Here is a 23,360-nt window from a genome sequence, read left to right on the forward strand (position 1 = left end):
TGTTTCGCTAAACTGCAGCATCTCATAAAAATGGCATATAATTATTATTATATTGTCCATCCCAATACAACAGTTGTATAATGACTCGATATAAATTCCAATCATTTAAAAAGCAACCGCATGCTTTTCATTCAAGTTTGAAATGGGCTGGAAATCCTGGTTCGTGATCAGCAGCCTGTTGCCCCACCAATACGCGAGTTGTCCCTGAAGTTACACTGCAAGGTCAATGCTAAACATTACGCTGAATGTAGTTTGTTTATCCATCCTCTTTTCATGTCTGTTTCTGGTCTAGTGAGAAGTCAACAGGGGAGAGATGACAGGTCTTGTATGATCCACAGCACCTTGATATTACAGAGCTCACTGAAACAGGCAAGGCTTGGAAGGAAATCTGGAAGTCAACGAATGGAATTCAAATAATTCAGTCAACCGCACTGATACAGAATTTACCTGAAGATTCAAAATCATTTTTTTTACGCTGCATCAACTTGAGTTTTTTGTATGTGTAAATGAGGTGATGGCCTTCAACCTCAGCTACTTATAAAAACCCACATAACTTTTAATCTGGGAAATGGAACATATTTGTGTGTCATCTCTTGTGGGAATTAAGGAATTCTGTAAAAATACTTTTACAGCTTCAGTATGTCTATAAAGGTTTGGATAGTCAAAAAGGGCCATCAGTATGATGAAATAACAGACACTTAAATAAACAAACAAGACATACATTTGGTTTTCCAGAATATGGCAATGAAGTGTTTATTTAGTCTGCTGTTGACAAAGAAAAAAACTCAACAAAGTAACAGTAAAACACCAGACTCAACGTAGGTTTATAATGTTTGTTAGCAAATACTGCAAAGGTTTGACGATGGCATCAACTTCACCATGTAATAAAGTTCAGTGACGTTTCGGAGTGAGGGGGAGGGGCATTCAGGCCTCTGGCACATGCTTCTGAGCCAGTTGGACTGACAGAACAGAGCATGTGCAGAGTGAGTGCTACATTAACATCTTGACATGGTTGGCTCAGTGTGAACTCAGCTTCTTCCTTCAACATCAGAGTGATCAACATGTTCAGGACATACAAGAGGACACAAAAAGCAATTTTTGGGGGGTGAGGGTCAATTCGTGAGCTCCTCCCACCTCACTCTGAGTTCTGCACCTGGCAGCTCATTCATCTCCCTCCTTTTTATTCCCATTAAGCACTCACAGTCAGGACATTGAACAGAAAATGTCTCTTCCTTCTAACAGAGAGGAGCCATCATCAATCACTAGAATAGTTACTGAGCGTTACAATTTGTGATCGACATATCTGCAATTACTGGTTTTCAATGATTCTTGATTCTTAGTGACTGAGCTGGAAGGTTCTGCTTTACCATTTCATAGAACCTTCAAAGCACACCCACAGCTCATTCAGCAGGTAGAGATGAAGACCTTCTAAAAGTACCTTAATCTGTTCAGCTTCAGTGTAACATTCAAATGCTGATCATCATTAATACGACTAAACTGGGGCAATTTGTGCAAGCATATAATTTTTGATTTTTGTACACTTTATAATACTTGTACAAAGTATATACTAGCAGCCAATATGTCAGTTGGTCAAGCTCCTCTCAGTGTTTGAGCAAGTGAACTTTATCAGCTGAAAAAAAGGCCTGAAAAGTCAGTTTCTCAAAACCCCAGTAATATACATCAGAGGAATGCATTGACTGGGATGTTTCACTGTGTAACTATATTTGTCTTAGTGCACTCTAGTGGATGACTTATGTAACAGCAGTTCTGCTCCTGGATCAGTTTAGGTTCCCATTTATTTCCAGAGTCAAAAGAAAAAGAGACATTTTCACACAAAGTCTTTCGTGCCTGGTGAACATGGAAATGTAAAGACTAAATGCTACGAATTTCCACATGGTACAATAATTGTCAAACATGGGGCCCAGATTGTTTTGCACAGGAATAAACAGAGCGACATCAGAACTTCATGCTGTTCAGGGGCTGCTCATCCGTGGAAAGCTGCCTGCAGCGCTGATCACAAAAGCAAAGCCTCCTGGTGCCTCGTCTGCTTGTCATGCATATGGACAGGATGTGAATTTGGCATTAATAGTAGGCAAGGCCATGCACGTTGGTTGGTGAAGGAGCCTAACAACTTAAAGGAATTTGTGCTTGAGATGGTTAAGGGTCAGAAGCTAGATGTTTGTTGAACATATTTTTCTTTGCATGGATTTCTTAGCAAACAAGTGGCACTGATTTAGTGCATAGCCCCCACCTCCCAGCTCAGGCTGTGGTGAACATGGCCCATAGGCAGTGAAAGGTGGAGGCAGCCAACAACACTACACCAGTCAGACTTACATCAAATATTTTGGATTCTCGTAGGCGACATGGAAATATTTCACACTCAGTCTGACTTTGTAAGGTAGATGAAGGAAAAGAAATAACTACAATTCAGGTAAAAATAATTTCTCCATTAAGAATGTAAGATAAAAAGTAAATGAAAGAAAACTCAAGGCACAAAGAAATACTGCAAAATGGGATAGTTAGATATACAGTAGTAAGATTTTGAAGAATTCTGGTCATGAGAGGGCTGCTGAGGTTACTGAGGTCAACCCACAGACCTGACCGCCAGCACGCTGCTCAGAGCCCAGAAGAGGTACCACTCCCAATACTGACTGAGGACGGATCATTTCCACAATGTAGAGCAGAAGTTTGGCTTTGGTTGTGGAAATGAGACCAAACACATAGGAATGAGACCTGCCACATCCCACCTCCACACTACTCTCTGAAGGACAGGCTTCAGTGAAAATGAGCAGGTAAACACTAATGGATTTCTAAAAGCTGCAGCTTCACATTTAGCATTTAAGTGGCAAATCACCACTGATTAATTTCAGTGTTAAGCAATCGCAACATATGCAATGTATTCATGACCTTAGCGCCGACCACAGTCATATGTCTTAAAAGCAGGACAATGGTCATTTGCAGCGCGTTCTTTGAAATACTGCAGACAATAATGCCAGTGATGGAGCAGCGACACGGTCCACTGCAGCTGTTCACATAAAATCAGGTCATGCCGGCTCACAGGTTGGCGCAACAGGCCAGTTACTGCCTAACTTCTTGAGCTAACAAGAATTTAAGAAACTACAGATTGAGATGGCACTTGCTGTTACCAGTAACCACAGATGTCACCAGATCACCCAGCAATCAAACCTTGGGGATTGTAACTTGAAGCAGTTGTAAGAAAATAAATGCAAGACTGTGTTAATGGCCAATTTCTTATCTTCATCACACTTTGTTACTTTGTGATGAAGACATATTTGGTTTTTACCCGTGTGACCTCTTGCACTTTTGTTGGTCAGTGATGGCAATGGCCACTGGGAAACTATTGCTTGTCCTGGATCTCCCACAATACCTTTCTTCACAGACAAGGTGTAATTCCAGGTTGTCCTGTACTCTCTTCTCCAGCATCTGTCTGCCAGCCATCGTGTTCAATTAAATCTTAATAGGAAACGCGGTCATTTCAAATTCAGAATTCATTTTCTGCTATAAAACATGCAACCTGAGCAGGGCTGTGGACACGTCACAACTTCTGGGCGGCTTAAACTAGAATAAAAGATCTAATTAAAAAAAAAGTGTCTGGATATGGATTGTCTATCATCAAAAAGAAGAGCGTTTACTAAAAGCAGATGGGGATCATAGAGGCCAGGATACACATTCTGTCTCTCTCTCTCTCTCTCTCTCTCTCACACACACACACACACACAGGGCGGCTGTGGCTCAGGAGGTAGAGTGGGTCATCTACTAATCAAAAAAGTCCCATCACTGTACTTGCCATCCATGTATGAACAGGTGAACATGAATGGGTTGTTGTAAAGCGCTTAGAGGGGTGGGTAGACTTGAAAAGCACCATATCAATGCAGTACATTTACATGTTTCACCGGAGGCGGGACATGCAGCACAGAGGTCCAACCAAGTCACTGTGATTCCTGTGGGAGCAGCTCCGCTACTTCTCTCAGGGTGAGTGGGATGCTGATCTCTGACTCCAGGCAGTACTGAGTATGTTGCGATAAGGCATTACTGCTGTATCTGACCGACCCAGAAGTGTGATGGGTGTTATGCCTAATTCAGGTCAACTAATGGGACTGTATGCGCTTCAACTAGCAAGTGTCCAACATACCAAGGTATAGCGACACTCCATCTTACCGCTAAAGCCAGGTCACAGCGTCCTCCGCATGGAGGACTAACTTGACACTTTGTTAAACTTTATAACCATTTACTCTTTCCTGCAAACCCAATGGCACTATTCAAGGAAAGGTGTGGCATAAGACAACTGCCTGCTAAACTAATTCTCAGTTTCAGTCCATTCCAAAGACAACCACTCAGGAAGTTGTTTTTTCTTCGTTCTTTTTCTGACTAATCTGAGCCACATGACAAGGAGTTGAAGCTGACCCGAGCCAGATGCAGGACAGGATTGTGTCTGAAGAAAAGGAACTCTGTAAACATATAGAGGATGCTCCAACGCTTGCTGCTGCAAGGGATTTTGGGAGAAAGGGGACAGAAGGCAGGTGAGGTCACAGTTTGGTATTGGAGAATTTGAATGTGCAACTTCCTCTCATTTTAGTTTGATATTCTGTTAGAATACATACTTGATACGGTCTTTCCCAGAAGTCCTTGCAGCACCTACATGGAGTAACCTTAGGTCTACCAACTAACATGAAATACTTTTAACCTACTGAAACAAATGTAGTAACATGTCTCTGGCCATTTCACACTTGGAGCCTATTTCTACCATCTCATCCATCATGCAACAAGCTCTTTAAATGTTGTTGGCTTGACATCCTAAGAAAGCAAGCTTTGTGCAATTTGCTCTAATGATGTCATTATTTCAGAATCATTTTAATCATCATCCCTCTTAAATCATGGTCAAATCTAGTCTGATAAAGGAAATTATCCAGACAGTTCCTGGAGATGGCTGTGAAGCTCTCTGAGCTGTATATCTCATCAACAGCGTTTGGTTTGGTACTTCAATAGCAGGTATTCCTGCCATCGCTGATGACAGAAAAAATGTTCATGGAGGTCTGCCCCTGCTCCCAGCAACTATTTGAATTTTGGTCCAAGTAATCCCACAAATAACACAAGGTAAATGTTCCCCTCCTGTGTGATCTTCACAGTTTTTTTTCTAAAGCCATCAGTTTTATTACGCAGTGACCACCAAACAAGCCTTTATTACTCCACTACAGTAGCACAGTGGGACTCAAATATCCCCCGCATCACACTGTGCAATATTGTTCCATTCTAAGCTGGAGGACTGTTCTTCACCAGGTGACCCAAAGTGAATTGATGTTGATAATAATTTTATATATCATTCAATTCAATGTACTGAAATAAAGGTTCAGTTAGTTGGCAGAGCAGTAGTTTCGTTAATGGACTGCACATAGGACTGGCAGTCAATGTTTCAATACGACTGATCAGTCAGGCTTCAGTCCAAACACTAAGATATACTTTATTCACCATCATAAAATCTACTTAAAAAAAACAAACAAACAAACAAACATCTGTACGGTCAGTTAAGAAGCTGAGCCAACTATATACAATTCTAGTATAATTGCTGACACTAGAAATAATTTGATCAGCTCAAGTTTTCCTGAACAAGTGTCTTCCTATTCAGTTCAGTTGTTGCTGATGAAGCTTGTGCTTCTGCTTGGTTGGTTGTGAGAATCAGCTATACTGAGTATTGTGAATTGTTCTTGGGAGTCCAAATCGCTGGATAGTAGTGAAACAGCCCAACAATGCACAGTCTATATGAGCCTCTGGGGCCGGTGAAGGGTGGGAAACAGCTGATCTGTAGGACAAGAAATGTCAGAAGTAAGCTCCAGGTCAAAAACTGCCAGAGACGCAATTGAAGGTCTTTGGACATACAATCAAAGAAAGTGTCCCAACATACAATTCATGGTCAAATTCAAAAATCTTTATAGAGGAGAATCTTAACAGTGAACATCTGGTCAAAAATATTCGGCCAACACTCGCAATCTTTTTTTTAGTGCTCAAAGCTTTAAGAAATTAAACTTATCACAGCCCAACATTCAGACCGCGCCATTCAAGAACTGCGGTAGCTTCTTCAGCTGGGAGAGGCTGATGCTCCGGGTTCTCTCATTCTGGCCCCACTGACTATCTGACAAGCTTCTAAACCCCTGAGGCTGGAGACAGAGAGCGTCCAACCCAAATGCCCATGCTACAGCGCATGGTACAGTACAGTGAAGAGCTTTATCACATGGTCCAGCACTAATTCATAAAAATCATCAACATAGTTTCAAAATGAAAACATCTCAGACAAAAAAAATATACACTCACATGAGACCATTACTGGGCACTAAAGCATGTGTAATGGCCAACCCTGCTCCTGAACCTAACCATGGAAGAGACATCATGAAGCAGCTCAGTCACACTTCCCTCCGACTGAAGAGCAGTTCAACTCGGTTCACACAGTGCACCTCAAAGAAACAACTCAAGCAGAAAATGCACAACAAAAGGCAGAATTAAAAATATAAACATCCGAACTGATGAAATAATTTAGGCTTGAAAAGAAAAGGCTGGTAAACAAAATAAATTAAGGCATGCAAAAGGTAATGTCAAATCTTGAGATTTGGATACTTTTTTTTTTCCTTTTTTTTAAGCCAACAATGGTTTGAACCATCTTCCTGTTAGGAAGAAACCACTCAGTCTTGTTCAATCTTCACAAAGAAGGTAGCTGCCAAAATAAAAGTCAAACCCACTGGAATATCACTGTAATATGCCCGAGCATTTAAAGGCCAATATTTACATATTTGTGTTCTGTGTTCGAGCTTGAGGAGGCCCATATTTACATACATGTTCATGCGGATTCAGCAGCAGTGCAGCAAAAACAAACAGCGAACACTTTAGTGACACAGACATGAGTGCGTCTGTACACTTCCTCAATCACACTAAATAAATACCATGTATCAAAATTAAAAAAAGGTTTATGTTGACCTCGCTGGCTCACTCAGATCCCTCCCTTCTACAGGAGTTCTGTCGCCTAACAAAATGATATGTATAAAAAAAATTGAATTGAAAGTTTGTTGGCTTTTAAAGTGACGGTGATGGATCAGAAGTGAAGCAGTGCGGCGTCGCGGCGGCGAGGGAGCTGTGGTTCTGCCACATTAAGGCTTTGAGCTGAGATGCTGCTGCTCCCTCCAACCTTAACCAAGATGTGAAGTTTTAGTAGATAAGCCGACACACACAAAGACATGCAAAACACACACACACACACACACACACACACACACACACACACACACACCACTCCATCAGACTTGCCACTGCCTTGTCATTTTTTTGGGTTTGGATTTTTTTTTCTCCCCTCAGTAAGATTTCTTGGCAGCATCAATGGTGCACTTCTCCCCTCCCCCGCCGGCCTGCACTGGCCCCCTCTCCTCCGTCCTGCCTCTGGATGATGGAAAGGCGTTACCGGGAGGCCAAGCCAGAGGAGAACTGGCTGGGGCAGTTCAGTAGTCTACGATAGGGGCGAGCTCAGGGGACAGGTCCACTGTGACGTTCTTGTAGAGGCTGCTGAGGGAGATGTGGGGACTGTAACGGAGGTTGTTGAGGCCATCCAAGTGTTGTCGCTCTTTGGAATACCTCAGCAGTTTATACCTACAAAGACACCATCACATCATTGTTATCGGTGCACTCAACTTCCACTGCTTGGATAAGCCTTGGGACCTACAATCGGAAAAAAATGATCAACAACTAAATACTACAATGAGATTTTTTTTTGTGTTGAAACTTCTGATGTGGTATTTCAGAATATGGATTGCAACTTGCAATTGTGTCATTTTCATCAGATGCTGTGAACAAGCCATCAGCACCCCCATGTTTGGCTCTGCAGCAGTTTCGCAGAGGTGGTAACCCACGTTGGGGTGGTGCAACTATCACAAATCTGTGTTCGATAGTGAAGCAGCGCAAGATGATACATTTTAGAAATAACTATCAGTCAGTACTTTTTTTCATCAATTACCAGATTTTTTTTTTTTTTTTTACAAGAACTTGCGACAAAATGTTGCAACTCCACTGGTTCCTTAAAATGTCCTTATAGCTCCACCCTGAACCTTGCTCCTGATTCACCAGGAAGAGACCTCACAACAGGGCCGGCAGCCATTCTGGGCTGCTCAAATTACCAGGTTTGGACCACAGACAACAGCCCAAGATGGCTCTCTCTTAGTTACAATAAAGGACATCCCATCACCCCACGCATGAAGTCTTTCTGGTTTCAAGATACATGAAGACATTCCATCTCCTAGCACACACACTGACAGATTATTTCAGATATAAGTCCTGAAAGCTTCCTCCCCGAGGTGAGGCTAATAAGGGGAACGCAGTGTACAATTTCTCTACTACAAAAAAAGTCAAGTCTGGAAAATTAAGGAAACAATGGCTAATATGGCTAACTGCAGGTGCGAACAAAGCAACAGTCAGCATGGTGCATGCAGTTTAGTCGAGTTACCATTATAGCTTGATTGTGCCATTTAATTGGAGTACTGTCCTTTGTTGTAGTATACAGGAAAAAAAGAAACTGGGAAGAATCAATTTTTTCACTCAAGTATGTCAGAGTCAGCATTGGTAGTTGGTAGTATGTCCCTTTACAGATGTGGCAGTCATGCTTTGTGAAAAACAGACTTAAATTCAAAGAGAATCAAACAAAAACAGAATACACCTTAATCTGAGACAGTATCAACTTTGTCTCTTTGTTCAGAAATGCTTAATTTTTTGCTCAAAATGATGACAACATGATTTTGACATTTTGCTGTTCATTTTTCGGGTAAACTGCAGTGGATCATGCACATAATGCCAAGCTAAACTCTTCTCTTTTCTTTGATATCCAAGACCAGATGCTCAGTTCTCAATGATGGGAGATATAAAGGTGTCGTACCTTCCAAGGAACTGCACCTCTCCTCGATGGTGGTGAGGAATGGACTTGTACTTCCCAATCTCTCCCTCTGGCCGTGTGACATTCAGACCAGCATAGTGAACCCTGTGGAGCAGCCCGTCGGGTTACTGTATACAGCATTAACATGAACATGCAGTACTGCTTCTGTTTAACCAAAACTGCTGCAAAATATACACAAATACAACTGAGCTGAGAAATATCTCTCAAGCAGAGATTTGCTCATGGTCCGCTGGATGTGCACCACTATGTATGACCAAGCTGATAAAATGGTGGAAACAAAGTTTAACCTTTAAACTACACAAGCCACATACGTGGGTGGACAGGTCAGTGGAGAAGAGCAGGTTTGGCTGCTACGTCAGCATGCAGCCATGTATTCTGGGGAGATATCTGAGGATATTTTAAGCTGGATAATTCTAAATTACCTTCTGTGCTCATCCTCAGCTTCACTGGGTGTTTGTTGATCATCAGGCCACTGATAGTTTATTCTATAATGGCTACAACAAAAAATTCAGCTGCTATCTGAAAGTCAGTAACACCTTGTTTTACCTGCAACATTGTCCAGGTAGGCTGTGAGGTAATACAATAATATCATACCAGGACATTTCAAAATGGCAACAGTGTCCTTTTCATTACTGTTGTGCAAATTCTATTGCGCGAGGAATAGCTTTAGAACACATATAACTGCAGAGGACTGTTTTTCAGGTTGCTTTCTTTATATGCAGCTTCAGACAGTCTCATCATTTGTTCTTGAACTCTCATTGGATTTTGTTGGCTTTGGACAGGACATGGTCACTGAGGTTGGCTGAAATGAGATGTCAATCAAAAGGTCAGTTCACAGCTGCCATTTTGATACCTAATGTACACATGTGAATAGAGTTATGAATACACTGATTTAATTTGAAATAGTGAAACTGCAGTTTGTATAGGTTTATGAATGTAAAACAATATTTTGACCAATTATTTTACTAGACTGAACCTTTGTGTGTAACAAGGTCATTTCTACCGAATCAATTGGTGGATTCATTGATGAGGTATTGTTTGTTGGTTGGTTGTCTAAAACAAGAATGGATTGAACTCGCTGTCGTGATAAAAATATAAGTGTGGTTTAAAGGCACCAAAAATATCTCTTTGATGTGCAGGAGAAAATGTCCCCCAAGTAGCAAAATGTTGACATCCCATAAACATAGCAGGGAAGCCTTTTTCCTCCAAAGCTATTTATAGTCTGCTGTCACTGCCTGGAGAGATGCTTTCAGCAGGTCAGTGTGGACAAGAAAAAGAGCTTTAAGGTGTTGGGTCCCAGAGACAAAACATATGTTGATTGTGGTAGTAGCCTGGATCATACAACTGTATTTTAATGTCAGTTGCCACCTCACATTTCCTCACCATAGGTGAGACTCAGGCTTCCTTTGAGACTGCCACACAAATAAAGCTCAGAAGTTGCGGTTGACTCCACTATGTGCTTCCCCATCCCTGTATTGGTAGGACAACTAAGAGTCAATAGCCATTTCTTTGAACTTACCTGTTCCACAAGTCATCATCCTCTCCCCCCCAGCCCCAGAATGCGTTGGGAAAGCCATTGATCTTACGGAACTGTTCCACAGTCAGTCCACTCACACCACCAAAGAACTCGCTATATGGAAGACTGGAAACAAGCACAAAACTGAAGTTTGTTTGGGTCCATTTCCATGTTAAAATTTACACAGCATCTCTGTCAAATCTAATCAGGATCCTCTTCATTGCAGATGGCGTGTTAAAGGACAAAACTATTTATATACTTCTTTGAACAGATAAGAGATTGTGTTTTGGACATTTATACATAACCGATCTCTAATCGTGATGACACACTTACATGTACATGTATTTGTCGAGTTTGGCAGCGAAGTGGCGTGGCATCTGGCCACAGCCGTAGTAGTTGCGGTCATTCTCTGGGATGTGGTCAACATCGTGGAAGATCAAGCAATCCCAGTCCAAGTCCTTCATGGCCTCCAGGAATCCCACATTAAACAGCATGGCTCTGTTGAAGGGCTGGCTCCCACTCTAATGACACACACACACACACCCATGTCCTTGTAGTTATATCTTCGTGAGGACTTTCATTGACGTAATACATTCCCTAGCCCCTTACCCTAAACCTAACCATCTAAACTGACTGCCTGACTCTAACCTTAACCCTAGACCTAACCAGAACCTAATTCTAACCTTGGCCCTAAGACCAAGTCTTGACCTTCAAACGGCCCTTTGAAGATATGAGGACCAGCTAAAATGTCCTCAGTTTCCAAAAATGTCCTCCCTCTGTTGGTTAAATACGCATTCTTTGTCCTCTCAATAAAGAACACACACACACACACACACACACACACACACACACACACACACACACACACACACACACAGAATTGTCTCTGCTTCAAGCTGTCATGTGACAGTAGCTCAATCTGCTGTCTGTCAGTATGTTTCAAGAAGAAATGCTGGAGAAGGGTGGATGTCTTACACCTCATACAAAACTCACTGATGTTGTGCTGGTCGTGAAAAGAATGACATTTGATCCAAGGATGATATGTGATGTGTCGGCATTTAAATATTTGTTAATAATTAAATCATTTGTGGGATTTTCCAAATGTTTTAAGGAATACCAGCAATAATGATAACCGTTTTAGCCAGAATGTTCACATCAGTTAAGCTGTATGCCTGACATACATAATAGTACATTTATTTAATCACAGAAGAGACTGGATGATCTCTCTTGTTAGGTGGTCAAAAAGTGGCTTGCATCTCTCTGTATCAGTTATATTGCTGTTTATATTGATGTGGGGGTGGGGCCATAGGAGTCTTTCCCTTTAAATGACAGCAGGGTTTTCACTGCTATTCACAAAGGAACGGCTGAAAAGGTCTCAGGATGTTGGAATTAATTGGAAACAACATTGCTTTTTTCAGGGGGGATATGCAGGAGGAAAAACATTTCAGAAAAATACACACATCCAGCCGAAGTAAAACTCTCTCTCACACACACACACACACACACACACATTGAGGAACTTATGTTCATCTCTTGAGTTGAAATGCAGCTACATGTCCCGCCAACAAGTTTGAGGAAATAACATTTACATACATGCATTCTGGGAAATCAAGTAACAAAACACATTGAAACACATTAGGTGGATGATGTATAGATGGGGTATGAGAACCCCCCCCCCCCCCCCTGAAATAGAGGAAGGCTTTGGTATTTGATGTACTGTGAGGATTATTGTGAAACTGTACTGTGTTGAAACCAAGTGAATTCCCCGGGGCTGCTGAAGTTGGTGTCTATCTTGTTCATTTGATATCTCACAACATAATCATCTACAGAAGTTACAAAAACCTGGCACAAGGGATTCAACAAAAAAAGCCAATACCGTGCATCCCTGACTTTTGTCGTACTTTTGTTTCCTTATCTAGCCAGAACGCTCTGTTTGGTGCTGCCTGGGGTGGGTAAGACAGTACCTGTTCGATGACGTAGAAGGCAAATTGAAGCCGCTGTCTCTGCAGCATGGGGATGAGGTGTTGGAAGAGGATGGGTAGATGTTCATGGCGGTTTCTAAATGGAATCAGGATGGCCACCTAGACAAAACATCACAAACATGAGTAGGAATGTACCATATGTATACTTCATCTGTTGCTTCTGCTATAAATTTTTCAAACCTTCCAGCGAGGTTTGCAGTCCTTTGGTCTCCAATGGCCTCCAAACTCAAGGTCAAAAAACTTGGAGAACTGCAGTTCTATCTCCTCCATTGGAATCTCAGTCATGTTCACTTCCATAAGGCCCTCTGTGGAGACAAAGTGTTGGGGAGGACTTGATGCAACGACTCCAAAGCAAGGACTGATTAACAAACGAATTGATGACCTTTAATTTTACTTGGTTATGTTTGCACAGACTTGAAGATGTGATACATGGCATTGTGACAACATCAAACAGCTTACGAATCATGAGGGTGATTTATTTCAAGCCAACTTTTGTCACCACATATGCTTTTTGACAAGAAAGTTCAAGACGGTGATCATGGAAAAATTTCATAAACGACCATACTGTTCACACTGCTTTTGTCAACTTTACCATCTGTTGCAATCTGCTAAAAATCAAACCTTTCACATCAACACTACCAGTTTTCCTTAATCCAGTTTAATGGAATAAACCCTAATGTTTCTGGTTTTATTTTGTACAGTGAAGTGATGTAGATCATCTGTTAAATTGTAACATTCCTATTAAAATAGCTCTCATTTTGTTTTGTCCTCTGTGGACATAATGACAAAAGATAAATATGTTTGAACCTATGTATTTTAGGGGAAACACACATTTTTTGAAAGTTTGACAGCCTTACTCTGAATCCTAACACAACAATGTGCCCATTGGTTTTTGCCAGCAGAGAAGACAGCTAGCATTTGGTAATCCACGAGATTACCAAATGTAAGTACAGAAATAAAGTTGGGTAATTTTATTACATCATATCTTCATCATTTTCTTTTTTTATAAAAGTGAATGTTTAAGACATTAGTCTGCATTGAGTCACATACGTTCCAAAAAAGTAATTTCCCCAGTAAAAGTCTTAGTCACCCCCCCTCCCCTGACCTAACTGATAAATTCATCATCTCCAATATCCAAGTATTGTTCACTGTAAAGTTTTCTAAATTATTGCTTCTAGAGCATGTCGCGAACAGATCTGCCTTGTCAAGCCAAATGCTGGATCAGCTGTCACTGCTGCTAGAACTGCCCCTAAAAAGGAAAGCAGCAATGATTGACTGTTCTTATGGTTTTGGAGTTTGCTTGGAGAGCCTTATAATGAAGAGTTGTAAATGTTCATGAGTTCAACCTAATCTGTTGTGTCATTTGTGATTTGACTTGCATCCACAAGTACCATATTTGAGTGGACTACTCTGATAATGCCACTGGGCTCTTTGTGGAGGCAGGGAGTTTACTCACTCATAGAAGGTAATCGCTCTGGGCAGGGCAGGTTCTGGGCATAGGTGAAGTTCTCAGGGAGGTACGTGGTTGGCTGGACCAGGTATTCACTGGAATTACTGCCATCAGGATAGTCTGCAGCAAAAAAGAAGCACACTTTGACTTAAGAACATAAAATGCTTCAAAATGCCCAAGATCCAAAGCTACGTTGTGAAGGTCAGTCAGAATAATGCAATTATGTTTCCCCTGCAAGAACAACTACCCTCATCACGCTAACAACCCCAAGGCAGGTAGACCCCTATATGAGAGACCACCATTGGATACTACCATTTGTTACAGGTGAAAAACAAATCAGATGTTTTATCAAAGAACAATCACTGCGCAACAATACCAACATGGAGCGAGTTTTCTGTGCCGTGTATGAATGGACTTCCCATGGAACTAATGGACAGCATGTTGATATTATGCCAGTTCTAAATGAGAACAAGGAGACCAGCTGTCCACTATGATGAGCGAGGGCTCAGGTAGGACTGGCAGTAATCTGTACGCTGTTCTAGTCACAGAGGAAGTTTTTAAATTTGTCCCAAAATGAAAGTGCTCTCTGCATGTGGCACTTGAGAAATGTGTGTGTGTCAGAGTGTGTTTTTAAAATCTGTTATACGTTGAAAGCAGTCTTGTTTTCTCTCATATCAGTTTAATTACATTATACTGGAAGGTCATTATGGAATTAACACCTGCTTAAATCACTACTCTCTGCTTGAGCCATCACCTGGAACCTTTTCAGCGCTGTGACTTTGAAATTGCCACTGAGACTTTAAGGATGGAGAGAAGGGGTGGTTCAGTGAGACTAATGTTCCACTAGAAGGTGCTGCTTTATCTGCACACTCACTGACTGGCAGAGTGCCTAGCTCCCCCAACAGTTTGGTAATTTACCCTAAAATTACTGCTAGCCTGACAAGATCATTTCAATTCCATTAGTTCATGAGACACATTAACTGACAGTTACAATGTGGATGTGTACTGTTGCCGACAGCTGCTCCTTTCAGCAGGCCAAGTGAGGTGTGTTGTGTGTGGTGCTGCCTGCTGGGAAGTGTAGTGCAATATGCTGTGGGCAATATAATCGTTAAAAAACTCAATCATCTGTTTTTAATCCAATAAAAAAAAGGAAGACAATAGTCTTGCTGTTGGGTTTAACTGTGTTTTGAGTAGTTGGGCTTCAACACAGTTACAAAGGAAAGTTTGGAGAGGACAAGATGAAGCTTGATTAAAGATAAAAACATATAAAAGCATATCAACATACTGCACTAAAGAGTTCACTCCGGTTTTTCCCCGCCTGGAACACTATCATAGATGAACATTACCCATATTACTCACCTGTCCCATTGAGTGTACTGTTCTTGTTGGTGTACAATCGAATCATCTGGCCTATGGTCCTTACATTGTTCCTCAACATGATGCCCTGAGCTTGCACCATGAAGAAGTATGTATTTGCTGAGAGAAGCACAAGGAGAACAAGAGCTTTAGGTCTGGTTGACAAATGACACACTGGCTTCATATAGCAATAAAGCAACAGCGAGGACATGGTGCTTATGCTACAGGTGCACAGTAGCCACATCCTTTACGTTTTTGTTTTTTTTTTTTAATCCACCACATACAAGTGCATGCAACCAACTGGAGCAGTGCTGCTCACTTTTAAATACTGAAGGCACTCTTCTAGGAAATGTCCCATCCCATGAATTGAGATGGTTACAAATTGAACAACCAAGCCGGACAGAGCCCCTTGTCTCTAATATGCACATACATTGATAGTTTAAGCACTATTTCAAGATGTGGGTGTGTGTAAATGATATGAATACACAGAATATAATTATTTATGTAGCGTTTATCATTTAGCCATCACGTAACTCACCAGTACTGTGTTTGTGTGTGTATAACAACAGAGGTCAGTGCAACACATGTGCAGAGGCTGACATGACTCTTTCATATGGACACCTCCAGGGAATAGTGAATGACGTAAACATTATCAAGTGCTTTGAGTGTGATAAAGGTTGAAAAGCACTGTTATAAACTGAGCTAATTTATTTGCTTTTCTTTACAATGGTGAACCTGATCACATGTCCTTTCACAATGGGAACTTGTGACCTGTCATTTCATAGATATGTTGCTATACCAATTTTTAGAACCTGACAAGACCAGTGAACATTTCAATTTCTACAGGCAATTTTGTCATTGCTGGGCATGTTGCACGCAGATATCTAATACATTCACAGACATCCAAAAACTAGAATGGCAACACATCAGTCATCTATACAGTATATATGCAGTTCTAGAATCAAATAAGTTGGATTCATTCAAACATGGGTGTAAATATATAAACTTAAAGTGCTTGGTCATGATAAGAGTGTTATCACTCACCAGCAGCTAGGCAGGCTTTAAGGATGATGTGATGAAGAATGGAATGTGCGCGCACACACACACACACACACACACACACACAGGTAACCTTGTAGGGTTGAGGGCCAGCTCATTATATACACCCACCATGTTTTTTGTTTTGGTAAAATCTCAGAGTTAAAACTTATTTCAAAAAAGTGAGTCACAAACACAAAAAAACGAAAAAAATCAAAACAAAATATCTTCTTAAATTAACTCCTGAGGAATGTATTGTTTTGTAGCAGCATCCAACAAGAACCAACCTGTCAGCAAAACTGAAAATCACCATCAGCTGCAACACAATACCCCAAAAGAGCAGGTTTAAAGGTTTGTGAGGAACCCAACAACCAGTTCTTCATATTTGTGATCTACATGAGGATCCCAATGTGTATCTGAATATCTAGAGAGCACAAGCAAGTCAAACCTTTGATTGGTCTGGACCCTATCAGTCTATTTGGGGTTAACTGGTAACCTGCTAAACCTCACAATCACTGTTGACGGGAGGAGAGCTGCACAGCTCAATGTTGTAGGTCACTGCACCAATAACAAAGCATATTCATTATCAAACAGTAAACATTTCCAATCATTTATTAGATAGATACTAATCATGCACTCTTAAAACAATACTCTGAATTATTTCATTTGATTCATTCATAGGCTTTGCCAAATGTTTTGGAATTAAGGAAAAAAAACACAATCTAATTCACAGTGTTGACATGTTTTTTTAGCATGTAAAAATGTATACGAATACTAGATTACAATATGGAAACTCCAGATTGTATTGACATGGGTAAATATCAGCCACAAAAGTGATGTTAATATCAGCCGAGACCTGCCAATGTCATCATCTTGCTAAACAGGTGGCAAATACAGTACTATGACGGAGAAAACTTGAGTAATGTAGAACCACTCAATCAAGAGAAAGGGAGATTTATTCATCCCAAAACTCCTTTAACACATCTCTTATTTCAAGTTCTTACACAGGAACACCAACATGGTCACTTTGCTGGGTTTCAAGCAGGAGCGCCGACATGTAAACACATTCCCTGACGTGCTAAAGAGCCTCTTGGAGGGCAAACGAGTGGCTGCAGAGTCGCGTTCGCTAAACTAACAGAAATGGACAGTTGCTGCACTCCTTCGATGTCATGCGGACTCGGTGTTGTCGGTTGTTTTGTGCCTTGGCTGTCTTTGAACTGTTTGTGCAGTTCTTTGTGGTGGTGTTTCGGGTGTTGATGAAGATTGGTCATGTTTCCCGTTGTAGTTGCCACGACCACCCCACGTTTTACACAGCACCTTGCGTTGCCTCGTTTGAACCCAAAATAGCTCCAAATGGAGGAACTATTTTTTTCACCACGAGGGCCACCTCATTTTCCTCGCGCTCGCTAGTTTTCTCTGTGTCATCATTCATTTAACGTGCCTTCCTTCGGCTCCACTAGCTTGCTAGTGTCAGCTATCACCACACACGCCGTATGTAGCTGAGGCCACACCACCAATTCATGTCATGGGCTGAACGCACAGCTAATTTAACAACATCACATGTGATTGGTTTATTTTCGCAGCATGTGAAAATGAACTTCTCATCGTGGACACATGACTTTTCCGATGTGTTAATTGCACATTTTGATATCGCGATGACGATTAAAATTTGATTAATCGCCCAGCCCTAGTTGGTAGGTAGTTGAATTCAAGCAGACCAGGACAACCAATCAAATGGGGCATGACATTAAGGCCTGGAACTAAAACTATGATGTTCTCCCCTCAGGCAGAAGCAGACCAGATGACTTTTCAGCAAAATTATGCAAAGATTTCTTGTCAGGTTAACACATGTATTATGAATCCGTTGTACACATCCACCTCACAAGAAAGATGTGCCAAGGGAAGCATAAAGGACCAAAACCAAGCTGTTTGCTGAATGGAGTGGAACAGCCCACTGTCACACTGGGCTAAGCACGAGCACTAGGTCCATAAAAGGCAGAGAAATTGCAGAAAAATGTGAGCAGTTTGGACATATACATTCTGACCTCTAACTAACCTGATTCACATGGTGCTCAAGTCATGGCTGATTGCACTGAATTTTCTACTCATTCGTCTGCTCCTAAATACAATTTACATTTTGCAATTTTTAGTCAAAATTGTAACTGAATTGCTTGCACTGTACCCTTCAGTACCACTCAACAGTGATGTCAAATGCTTTGATGGGTCATCTCTTTGGTAAGGTACAGTGTCAGAACTTAGCGAGGGCCCCAGGCCATTTGGCACCCAATTTGCCCCCAAATTTTTGCCACCAACTCCTTATTCTTCAAGCGTTATCAACAAGGTTGCGCTGATTATGTGCATGCAAGGGGGCGTGTCTCCGCCTCTCACACACAGACAACACTCCTCACTACATATCCTAGCTGAGGCTTCTGTGCTGAAAAAAACTCCAAAACTCCAAAAACTCCCGCAAACATGTTGACAAAGTGATGGACCCTGCAAGCAACAATTTTGAACTGGAAACTCGACTGGCCCATGGCAACAAAACATAATCCTAAATTGCTCCGGACTTATCTAGTCTGGTAGCATGCAACTACCTGAGTGAGTACAATATTACTCTGAAGTACTGTGATGTTACATCATTCATTGTGCCTTGACAGACTCAGTTAAATAGTTTTGCAAAGTAGGTAGCAGGCAGTGATGCAGTGGTTAGCAAAGTAATGTTACATCATTCATGGTGCCGTGACTGACTTGGTTAAATAGTTTAGCAAAGTAGGTAATAGGCAGTGGTGCAGTTGTTAGCATTGTCGCCTCACCACAAGAAGGTTCTGGGTTCAAGCCCCGGCTCGAGCATGGGATCTTTCTGTGTGGAGTTTGTATGTTCTCCCTGTGCCTGCATGGGTTCGCTCCAGGTACTCCGGCTTCCTCCCACAGTCCAAAGACATCAAGAGGGGACTAGGCTGATTGATACTCTAAATTGACCGTGGGCATGGCCATGAGTGCGAAAGGTTGTATGTCTATATGTGTTGGCCCTGTGATGGACTGGCGACCTGTCCAGGGTGTATCCACCACTCGCCTGAGGGCTGCTGGGCTAGGCTCCCTTAAAAGGATAAGCGGTAGACAATGGATAGATGGATGGAGGTAGGTAATATTTAAGCTAGGCTATCCTAACTGTCTTTTGATTGCCAACATATCACGTCATGTTCGACTGATAATATCAGCAAGCAGACACAACAAGGTACGTCATGGGAAACCTATTAAGTTACTTCTTTATTTTACAAACTAGTCATTACAAACTTACCATTGAGGCAAAATGCTTGGTTTAAGTAGGCATGCGCTGTTGGCTTTTCAGTACCATATGCTACGTCACCCTCACTCTGTGGGGTTGCTGTGGAGCATGACAAGAGATGGAGCCATGCATAGAGAGAGAGTTAGGCCAACTTGGGGTTTGAACATTGAGAACAATTCTGTCATGGGACTGGTTCAGAGGCAGTCACGTGTTTCATGGGCGCCTTGTTCGCTATCATTAACCAAAATTTATCCAGTGTTACCCACAGCAAAGCAAATATCAGAGATCAATTTTCAACTTTAATAAATTATCAACAATCAACTTCCACAAATAACAAAAAAATGCCAAACTGCGCGGTTTATAGCTGCACAGCAAGAACGGGGCAGAAACAAATAGACTATTTTCCTTGTGACAAAAACGGAGGTTATGGGAGCTGAAAGTTCGGAGAAAACACTGGACACCGACTGATTTCTCCCAATTTTGTGAAGAATTTACACCGGAAAAATAAAGCCATATTATCATTTATTCATATCATGCTCTCAAAAACTCCTAACACCGCTTTAGAAATGAATGATGAAAGAAGTTTACCAAGAATTATGATAGCTTTAAACTAGCCTTATGCTAGTTGCCTAGTTATCTAGACTAAATGCTTAGAAAATTAGGAGCTACTGTCATGACTTGAATTTAACTTGTCTTAATCTCAACTGCCAACTGTAGCTTGGATGCTATATACTGTGATACCATGTATATGTAATTTATATAATATTATAACGACAATACTAGCAATAACACTAACAATAAGCAAAAGGATGACTGAGACTAGGTTAACTTTAATTATATCTTAGCCATTATAACTTTGAAGTCATTTCAAACTTTTTTCAATGATTGATGAACCTAAACGACTAAGGATAAGTTAAAGAGCTTTGTGATTAATTTAGCAATTGAGCTACAATGCACTACTCGATACACAAGGACATCATTTCTAAGAAGGCAACATATTAATGGCATTTTATCACTGAAAATTACATGTTAAAATCAGTATCAATCGGCCAACTTTTGCCTGATTTCCAATTATGCTGTAATATGGCTATAATGGGCTGATTAAACCGGCCGACCGATTAATCTGTCAGGTCATAACAATAACCAAGCTCTAACTACAATTTTTTCCATGGCCCTCAACCATGGCCAAATTATATACCCTGGTAAGGTACATCTCAAAACTACTGTAATGGGAACCTGGTCAGACTGAATAATGAAGAGAGCCAAAAATGCAATTCAGTTGCAGTTCAGAGTGTCAAGCTATGCAGGCTGGGCATGTCAACAAAAAAAATATCTTATATCAATATACAGAACCTCTTAGCAACTCCTGCTCATTCATGTTAATAGATTTAATAATTTTACCTCATTCCCCACCATTGACAAGATTTTCCACTACTTGCAAGATGATGCTTCCTCACCGCTGATGATGTTTTCCAGTAATCTGCATAACCACTTTCAAGAGGACACTATCACGCACCTTTGAAAAAATACTGTAAGTCTTTGTCAAAGAAAAGCAAAGAAGCAGATCCAGGGACCAGAAGACTGATTGATGTTATGTTTCTCCAGAAAGCCTGTGACACTACACTAGACCAACTTAAGAGCACTTTTGTCAGAGGAGGCAACTGGATGCATTGCTGGTTGTCTGGGGAGCACTTTCAACCAATGTAGGCCAATTACTATTGTTTATCTTTTTTATTGTATGCAATCAAATATCTGATTGAAAAGAACCTTGAAAATTAGGAATTACATATATCAAATTAATTTTTTGCTTGAAAATATTCTTTTACAAAAAATGTGTTTCCCTTGACAATTTAGTTTCATAAAATACTAACCAATATATAAGCATTGAATCTAGACTGATGGGGAAAATGTTAAGGGACCATTCGTCAGGAGAGCTGTTCTTTCATATGTGCATCTATTTAATCGAGCATGAGCTTAACAATCATGCTCAGGTCAGAGAGACATTTCTGGCTATCTAGTGTGTAAAACTTTAACATTGCGTTTTGATGGCAAGAACTGAGCTGGACACCTTTGTCTCTGACATGTTGCACTTTGTTTCACGTGCAGAGGCTGCATACTGATTCTTTATTACAATGAGGGAGGGGCTTGAAAGTAAATTTATTTTGAGTTGCAGTGATGAGCCCTTTTACATTCTTGGAATGTTGAAGATGGCAGTTTAACATAGTTAAGCCCTTTCATGCGTACGCCATGCTCACTTCTGCAATAAACTACATATAACATAAACTTTAAGGGTCAAATTGATTTTTAGAGAGAAAAAAATCCATTTAATTAAAGTGACTTATCAATAATAATGATAATAATAATAATAATAATAATAATAATAATAATAATGGTTGTTAGTTGACACTCTTAAACCTCCCTGGGAAGTATAACTTCAAAAACAGCATCTCTTATCAAGATAATATTGCTGGTGCTCTGGTCCAGCTTATGTTCCCTCCTGGTTGGGACAGATAAAGGAGGCCATCCAGTTTCATGTACGACACCTCCCTCACATCCAATTCACAATAGGATGCAGCTTTAATTCTAAACTTTGAAGACGAGAACTAGCCAAAGTCACGTTCCCAATTCCAGCAGATGTCGGGCCAGTGCAAGTGATTGAAGGGCAGGTGGAGCCTGGCCTCAGCTCCCTTGGACAGACACCACTGCTCATTCATTCATTCACAGGTCAACTGTTCAACGCCAGCTCAAGAGCCTAAGATGATAATACGTATGTCCACCACAAGCAGGACAATGTTTATAGCCAACTGGCGTGGACAGGCTTCTCTGGGTCTCTGGCTGGACAACAGGGCCTGGTGGGCTAGTTAGCCCTTCAGCTAACCATTTTAGCTGAATCGAGACACTGCTATCGTCGCTGCTGCGTGACACAATCACATTAACTATTACCGTGTACAATTAACGTGCTTAGCGCAAATGTGTGTGCGTGTGTGTGTGTGTTAGTGTGTTACTGACCTATTCCAGGAGCCACATAAATGAAGTAGAGACAAGTGGTTGACATGGAAAAGAAGAATATGAAGGCCAGAAAAGATCGGTTGGACATTCGCAGCAGCCGTCTCCTGTTCACCATTTTGGCTCAGGCCCACTTCTCTCTCGCCGATATGAATCCCATAAAACACCCCCAGGAGTTACAAAGTCCGCTAAGAAAGGTTCGCCAGCAGCAGTGATCCGCTCATGGGACACCGGCACCGCTAGAGCCCGGAAACACGAGCGCGGCTAAAGCTAGACGAGCTAGCTGGCCTGCTTCCCTACCGAGAAATTTCCAGATGGAAATAGCAGACCCGTCCCGTTAATATCAAGCAGCGGAGAGCCTCCTAGCGCACCACCGGTCGGGCATATTGAACCGTCACACTACCGGTAAGCAACTGATCGGCACGACGACTTCAAGGATACTTCTGATAGTTGTCCATGGTTCGGGTCTCGCCAGCGACGCTGTTGTCGCTAGCACTGAAGGGTGGTCGTTGAGGGGGCCAGCACCACTCTGCCTTCTCCCACACACTCTACTTTCCACCGGCGCGATGTTTCCAACACCGTCGTTTGGCTACTTCATCCCGACACGTCCGTAGGGCTCCGGTCATGCCACCGGTTCTCTTGACGCCAACTTCACTAGGCACGTGTGCCCGACGATATCTGGGAAATTAAGCCGATAGAAGGGAAAACAGTGGAGCTCCCTTTCATTTTCTGCTTGCACTGCAGACCCCGTTTCCGGCAAGGGTAACACCCCTTCCCTGGCGTCG

At 41.5% G+C, this 23,360-nt stretch overlaps 1 protein-coding gene across 3 annotated transcripts; it reads right to left on the minus strand.

Moving 5' to 3' along the window:
* Window positions 1-728: 728 nt before the first annotated feature.
* Window positions 729-23,357, minus strand: b4galt6 (UDP-Gal:betaGlcNAc beta 1,4- galactosyltransferase, polypeptide 6). Of its 3 annotated transcripts, none has more exons than XR_015119338.1 (10): window positions 22,579-23,355; window positions 15,249-15,365; window positions 13,896-14,009; window positions 12,620-12,744; window positions 12,422-12,538; window positions 10,791-10,978; window positions 10,461-10,583; window positions 8,924-9,025; window positions 6,328-7,647; window positions 729-5,818 (listed from the first exon to the last, which is right to left on the minus strand). XR_015119338.1 is itself a non-coding variant. In XM_086225286.1 (10 exons), the coding sequence occupies exons 2-10, from the start codon at window positions 20,973-20,975 to the stop codon at window positions 7,500-7,502; spliced, it is 1,074 nt and encodes a 357-aa protein (XP_086081412.1). In that variant the 5' UTR covers window positions 20,976-21,098; window positions 23,017-23,357; the 3' UTR covers window positions 729-7,499. The 3 variants fall into 3 exon arrangements, 2 of the variants coding, with proteins under 2 accessions (XP_086081412.1, XP_086081411.1); XM_086225286.1 differs by adding an exon at window positions 20,971-21,098 and having other exon boundaries at window positions 729-7,647; window positions 15,249-15,400; window positions 23,017-23,357; XM_086225285.1 differs by having other exon boundaries at window positions 729-7,647.
* Window positions 23,358-23,360: the final 3 nt, after the last annotated feature.

Source organism: Aulostomus chinensis, chromosome 14 (assembly GCF_037954235.1).
Source record: "Aulostomus chinensis isolate RoL2024-O1b breed Wild chromosome 14, RoL_Achi_v1.0, whole genome shotgun sequence".
Taxonomy (NCBI): Eukaryota; Metazoa; Chordata; class Actinopteri; order Syngnathiformes; family Aulostomidae; genus Aulostomus; species Aulostomus chinensis.

Coding starts and splice junctions, on each gene's coding strand:
- b4galt6 (XM_086225285.1), bottom strand. CDS start 22,693: ATGGTGAACAGGAGACGGCTGCTGCGAATGTCCAACCGATCTTTTCTG. Junction 12,745..13,895: donor AGAGCGATTACCTTCTATGA/GTGAGTAAACTC, acceptor TTGTCTCCACAG/AGGGCCTTATGGAAGTGAAC. Junction 7,648..8,923: donor GAGGTGCAGTTCCTTGGAAG/GTACGACACCTT, acceptor GTGTCTTTGTAG/GTATAAACTGCTGAGGTATT.